The sequence below is a fragment of the Lolium perenne genome, chromosome 7 (genome assembly GCF_019359855.2).
Source record: "Lolium perenne isolate Kyuss_39 chromosome 7, Kyuss_2.0, whole genome shotgun sequence".
NCBI classification, from domain to species: Eukaryota; Viridiplantae; Streptophyta; class Magnoliopsida; order Poales; family Poaceae; genus Lolium; species Lolium perenne.
In genome coordinates this window covers 22,264,697-22,271,452 of record NC_067250.2, presented here as the reverse complement: position 1 = coordinate 22,271,452, position 6,756 = coordinate 22,264,697, and the positions used below count along the sequence as shown (strand labels likewise).

Here is a 6,756-nt window from a genome sequence, read left to right as displayed (position 1 = left end):
CGTGCGTTGCACCGGGAGAAACAAAAAATCAACTGTTATAGCAAATTATTCTTCTTTGTGACACATTCGACAAAGGTGGCCTCATTTTCTCCTATTTATGAAAAATATGATTAATCGAACGAAAAATAGCAATGCAAAAAAAGGTAGACTTCACATTGACTACTTTGTTCCGAACACCAATTTCAAGTCCTCTTTGCTACATTGCCAACACATATTTAAGAACATCGGAGAATAATATAGCCATGCTATCTTACATATTTTTCATATGCTATCAAGCACTACATTGTTAAGTAGACCAAAAAAATTGAGGGCACACCTCAGTGGCATCCGTATGGTGGCTTGCCATTGAGAGACGTTGGATGTGTGGGCTACGAAATAGGGACATGCCACATGATTATTCAATTAACACTCATATGATAACCTTGCATCGCTCGGATCGCCATAGTTTGCTTATCTTCTTGGATATACACCTTAATATATATTTCAAACATATATTTACATATCTCAAATTTATAATATGAAAAAGATCTATCTTTTATGGGTGTTTCCTGGAGTATAATTTGAACCGGGAGAAACAAAAACTCAACTGTTATAGCAAACCATTCTTCTTTGTGACACAGTCGACAAAGGTGGCCTCATTTTCTCCTATTTATGAAAAATATGATTAATCGAACGAAAAATAGCAATGCAAAAAAAGGTAGACTTCACATTGACTACTTTGTTCCGAACACCAATTTCAAGTCCTCTTTGCTACATTGCCAACACATATTTAAGAACATGGGAGAATAATATAGCCATGCTATCTTACATATTTTCCATCTCCTATCAAGTACTACATTGTTAAGTAGACCAAAATAAATTAACGGCACACCTCAGTGGCATCCGTATGGTGGCTTGCCGTTGAGAGACGTTGGATGTGTGGGTTTCGATATAGGGACATGCCACATGATTATTCAATTAACACTCATATGATAACCTTGCATCGCTCGGATCGCCATAGTTTGCTTATCTTCTTGGATATACACCTTAATATATATTTCAAACATATATTTACATATCTCAAATTTATAATATGCAAAAGATCTATCTTTTATGGGTGTTGCCTGGAGTATAATTTGAACCGCTTAGATTTTTTTTCGGGTGCAGAACATACAGGGGCATATGCTGTGAACTAGCCACAACTGGTGTACTAATGGACTAAGGAACCTGGACCGTCAGATGTAAGATATGCGGTTTCTAGATTAGCAGCTACCACCCATTGTAAATCTTACACGAACGCCCTTATTTTGTTGTAAATGTCTGGAAACCCCCAGCAGGCCACGGCACTGTCGCTCTCAATCTCCTGTCCCTTCCAAAAGACAGCAGCCCTAGTTCTAAATAAGCTCCGCCGCCGTCCCTAACGGCGGCCGCGCCGCCGCGGCCCAACATCCCAACCTAGATCCCTACAGATCGAGGCCAAGCCGTCGTTAGTGGCGTCGTGCCGAGGGCTGCAGGTGGTCGTCGCCGTGCCATCGGTTGCCGGCTAAGCTCGTGGAAGGTTCAGATCGGGGAAATCACTGTATACGCTCTCATTCCGGCGACATTCGAGGACCGAGTGAATGGAAGACAGTAGCTGCCCACCGCCATCAGCTGTTGGGTCTGTTCCTGGAAGTCCACGAAATGTACCAGGTACGAAATTGATTAGCTGCAAATTCGCAAAACATTTTACCTTGATGTGGAGGCTATTACACATGCATTTTTCCAGATGCGTAGAATTAGATAGTGCGAATGTTACTGCAATTTAATTTACTGTCATGTTTCTTTGGAGTGTATTACTGATTGAGCTTCTTCGAATTTGCTGTGTAGCAATGGAATCAGTTAATAGTTTGGTAATGCCAGATTATTTGAGCGATGCAAACTCTATTGCTGAGATCAACTCCCCGATGCTGAATATTGGCACTTCTAGCACACCCAAAAAGAGGAAATACTTCTCTCAAGATGTGAGTATTCCTTCCTTTGAATTTTTTCTTTCTAAAGCGTATACTGCAAAGCTTCTCTGTTCTTCACAAAGCAAACAATCACTTGGTGCAAATTGTTCTCTGTTCTTCATAAATAGTTCTATGAAAATTGTTCGTGGGATGCTAACCATGGGTTTGGGTTTTCCTGTAGGGCTTTTTGTTTATCCCTGAATGTGCTGAGGAAATGAAGCCAAAAGTAGGAATGTTGTTTGAAGAGATTTCGTCCGCGGAGAAGTTTTACAAGCAATATGCGCACCACGTTGGATTTTCTGTCGCCGTGGGCAGCAATTGATAGTGAAGGAGGTACTTCAGTGGAAGCGCTTCAAATGCGCAAGGGAAGGTTACCGGTCAACCAAAGGTACGGTTAGTGCTAGCCCTCACAAGAAAAAACGTAAGGTCATCAAATTGACTAGGTGTGGATGTGATGCTCAGATGTACGTCAAACGAGATTGTGATGGAAAATATAAAATCGTCTCTGTTATTGAGCAGCACAACCATGAACTAGTGTCACCTAGCAAGCAACACTTGATCAGATCAAACCGACAAGTCAATGAAAAGGCGAAGAGAGTATTATATGATTGCCATAAAGCTAGCATCGGCCCTAGCAAAGCATATCGATTGCTTCATGTTCGTGATGGAGGGTTTGATGGCGTGGGCTGCACAAAAAGAGACTTTCAGAATTATTACAACGACTTCAAAAATAAAATCAAGGACTGTGATGCACAAATGCTAGTGGACCAGCTTGGCAGGATGAAGAAACTCAATGCTGCATTCTTTTATGAATATGAAGTCGATGAGCATGGTAAGATGGTGCGTTTGTTCTGGGCGGATGCGACCAGCAGGAAAAACTACAAACATTTTCCTGATGTGTTGTCCTTCGATTCTACATACAGTACTAACCAGTACGACATGGTTTTTGCACCCTTCACTGGCATCAACCACCACATGCAAAGTGTTTTCTTTGCCGCTGGATTTCTAGCCGATGAGACAATTGAGGAGTACACTTGGATGTTTCAGGCCTTTCTAAGAGCCATGGGAGGGATAGCACCGAGATTAATCATAACGGATGAGTGTGCTCGTATTGCAGGTGCGATTAGAGCTGTTCTCCCAAATAGCGTTCATAGGTTGTGCATGTGGCACATTCTGCAAAAAGTTCGTGACAAGGTGGAACCTTCTGTTGCAGGCGACGAAAAATTCTGGGAGAGGCTCAACAAGTGTGTGTGGCGATCTGAAACACCTGCCAAATTTGAGGAGAGGTGGCATTCTCTTATATCTGATTTCAAGTTAGAGGGCAATGTTTGGTTAGCAAAACGGTTTGATCTCCGAAAGTCGTGGATACCGGCGTATTTCATGGACATTCCTTTGGCGGGTATTCTTCGAACCACTTCGAGGTCTGAGAGCGAAAATGCCTTTTTCAAGAGTTTTGTTGGCCGCAAGCTGGCTTACGTTGAGTTTTGGCTGCGGTTTGACACAGCTTTGCAATGTCAAAGGCAGGAAGAGTTGATAGCCGACAACTCAAGTATACACACAACACCTACTCTGCTCACAACATGGGAAATAGAAAGGCAAGGTAGTGAGATATTCACGCATGAGGTATTCGCTTTATTTCAGAAACGGGTGAATGCAGCTAGAGAGGATTGTGATGTCCAGACCACAACAATTGTGGATGGGACAAAAATATTTGAGGTTAGCGATGCATGGGGAGTTAGAGAAGTCCATTTCGATAGCACAACCATGATTGCCAAGTGTTCCTGCAAACTTTTTGAGTGTAAAGGAATTCTTTGTCGGCATATTATACGTGTCTTCAGGGCTTCAAAGCTAAATGAGTTACCAAGTATTTATGTTCTAAAAAGATGGGAGAAAAAGTGCAAAAGGTATTTTTCCATACACCTGGAATTATTTCTTAGTCGTGTATCTCACTTTTCTTATTCTTTTCACAGAGATGCTGTGTATGATGGAGAAGGAAACCTACTCGAAGAAAATGCCATTAGCTCTGCTGAAACGGCGATAAGGAGGAAGATAGCAACCGCCAGAAACATGGTAGAAGAAATCATAAGGGATGCTAGAACATCCGAAGAAGTAATTGACTTTGTTAACACTGGTTTGAGCAACCTCCAATCATCTCTAGTACAGAAATTTCAGACTGTACCACCTACTCGGCATGAAGAACAGGAAACATTTATTGGGACGAGCATTCCAACTCAAGTTGCGGTCTTGACAGCTAGTGATACTTGTTCAAGAGGCACATGCGCGAGAATAAGGGGACATAGAGATGATGCAAAAAGAGGAGCAGGGAAAAAGAAGAAAAAAGATCCAAATCTGAAAGTCCCACGTCAGTGTGGCCTATGCAAAGAAGTGGGGTTCCATGATGCACGGAAATGTCCGAAGAAAACATAAACGTGTCTGCGTCGTTGACTGTGACATCCTTCAAGACTTTTAAGTAACATAATGTCGTGTGTTTGTCGATGTACTTTGTAATTTGCTACTACTGCAATGGCTAGGCATGTAATCGTGAAGTAACATGATGTCCTGCAGTGTGTTGATGCTTCGCTCAGATTTTTTTTTATGTTCTGGTTTAGTCTTCAAGGATTTATGTTGGATTTATTTCAGTTTCACAAAACTCTCATGTATGAAATATTTTATTAAGTTGCACACAAATTCATCTGAAACATGACCTGATACATAACCTCATGTATGTGCGTACTTTTGCCCAACAGCATGGAGCAAGATCCACCTTCATAAAAAAATTACAATCGAGATTAAATCCTAGGTGGAAGGTGTGGGAGTTCAGCGTTATGGGTGGTTTTCCAAATAGTTGCAGGATGCGTTGAGGAGCAAGGTAACTCACGGGGGCGTTTTCACAAATTTAACAGGGCTGGTACTTCCGCTTCAATCAGGACCCTTGGTACATGATCGGACGAGCACCAGGTTCCTTAGTCCATTAGTACACCTGTTATGTCTAGTTCACAGCATATGCCCCCGAACATACATCCCAATTGACCTGAGGCGGATCGAGATTAGATGCTAGCAGAAAAGAGATCTATCCACCCCAAAGGAAAATGGTGTGGGCATCCCCACCGAGACGTCAAAGACGCATCCATTCCAAGCAGCGCATTGCTCTGCCAGTCCACCTAAGGGCATCTCCAGCGGCGCAACGCAAACGGTCGCTCAGCGACCGTTTTCGTTCGCCGTGACCGGAAATGCGTCTAGGGTCTACTCCAGCGGCGCGACGCAAAGTGATCGGGCCGTCCGCGGAGACGCAAACCTGCCGCGGACGCTCGGCGGTCGCTGAATCTATCCGTCTTGGGTAGATCCGGGTCCGGTCGGCAATGAGTACGTAAGCAAAAGTTTTTTTCATTACTATTGATTGGCCAAAAGGACCATCTTTACAGAGATGGTTAGTCGAGTTAACCTAAGACTACAACGGCCGTACCTACTCGCCGTCGCGCGGCCTACACCAGCCTCGGTTACTTGCAGTCGCGCGCCCTACTACTGGTCGCCGGAAGGGCCGGCGCCGTCGTCGAAGCGGGAGCGCTTCTTGCACTCCGCGCCCGCCGGTGTCCACCATATATAGCCACGGCGGGGCGGGAAACGGTGTTGGTGAAACTTGCCAATGTATTGGGTAGCGAGGTTGACGCTATCCCCCGATAAAATATACGTTTCGGACGTTCAAAATGCGTCAGCCCGCTGGAGATGCCCTAACAAAACTCATAGGGAGCTAGCGACCAACACAGGTTATCTCGCATACAGGTGACCCACTCATCTCGTACAGTCATACAGTCGTACCTCGACTACAAGCTGGTCGTAGCTCGTCCGTCTCTTTCCCAGTCCCATCAAGAGCAGGCGCGCTGCCGTCTCATTCCCTACTCCCGGCCAGCCCAAAGAATTCCTTCCCGAATCCTGATTATTTGATCTTTATGCCAAGCTTGTTAGAGCATCTCCAGTCGCGTCCCCCAAACCGTCCCCCAAACCGCGCCGGATCGAACGTTTGGGGGACGTGTTTCGTTCGTGCCGCGTTTGGGGGACGTCGCTCCCCAGCCGCGTCCCCCAAACGCCGCCCCCAAACATTTAAAATAATTTTTCTGGCATTTTTATTTCAATTTCCACAAACTAATACATAATTGGGAACGTGGTTTACACGAAGACATAGTTTGGAACATGGTTTTCCACAAACCAATACATTGTTTGAACGTCCATCTCCGACGATGAAGACGACGGCGTGGGAGGCGACGGCGAGCGTTCAGCTATGCCGCGGCCACGACCACGACCACGACCACGGCCGCGGCCGCGGCCGCGAGGTCGGCCTCCGCCTCTACCAGACATAGCGTCGAGTCTTGTTGAGAGATGGTGGCGGCTAGGGTTTGGGAGAGAGGCGCTAGGGTTTGTGTGTGAGAGGGACGATGAGAGGCGCCCCTTTTTATAGGCCGGAGGGAGGCGGAGGAGCGGTGGCGCTCATTAACGCCGGCACGCAGAGCTAGGCGCGACGGGACGCGTCGCTGCGCCCTCTGCGGGAACTGCACCGTCGCTGCGCGCCAATAACTTCCGTCGCGAGGTAGGCGACTGTTAGGTTTAAATTAATTGTGCCGCTGACGGGTCGGCCCCGCCACTCCCCGCCTCGCTTTTCGTTGTGTCCGGCGTCCCCGGAGCGTCCCCTGTGGGACGGGGACGGGCTCGGGGCGCCGGACACCGTATAGGGGCGCGCCGGACAAAAAAGGGCTTTGGGGGACGCGGCTGGAACGCATTTTCTGTCCGGCGCGCC

General features: G+C 46.2%; 1 protein-coding gene across 1 annotated transcript; it reads left to right on the top strand.

The window, feature by feature from the left end:
- The first annotated feature begins 2,292 nt into the window (after window positions 1-2,292).
- LOC139833348 (protein FAR1-RELATED SEQUENCE 5-like) lies at window positions 2,293-4,513 on the top strand. The gene is made up of 2 exons (XM_071823600.1): window positions 2,293-3,871; window positions 3,938-4,513. Exons 1-2 carry the CDS (start codon window positions 2,430-2,432, stop codon window positions 4,392-4,394), a joined length of 1,899 nt encoding a protein of 632 aa, XP_071679701.1. The 5' UTR covers window positions 2,293-2,429; the 3' UTR covers window positions 4,395-4,513.
- Window positions 4,514-6,756: the final 2,243 nt, after the last annotated feature.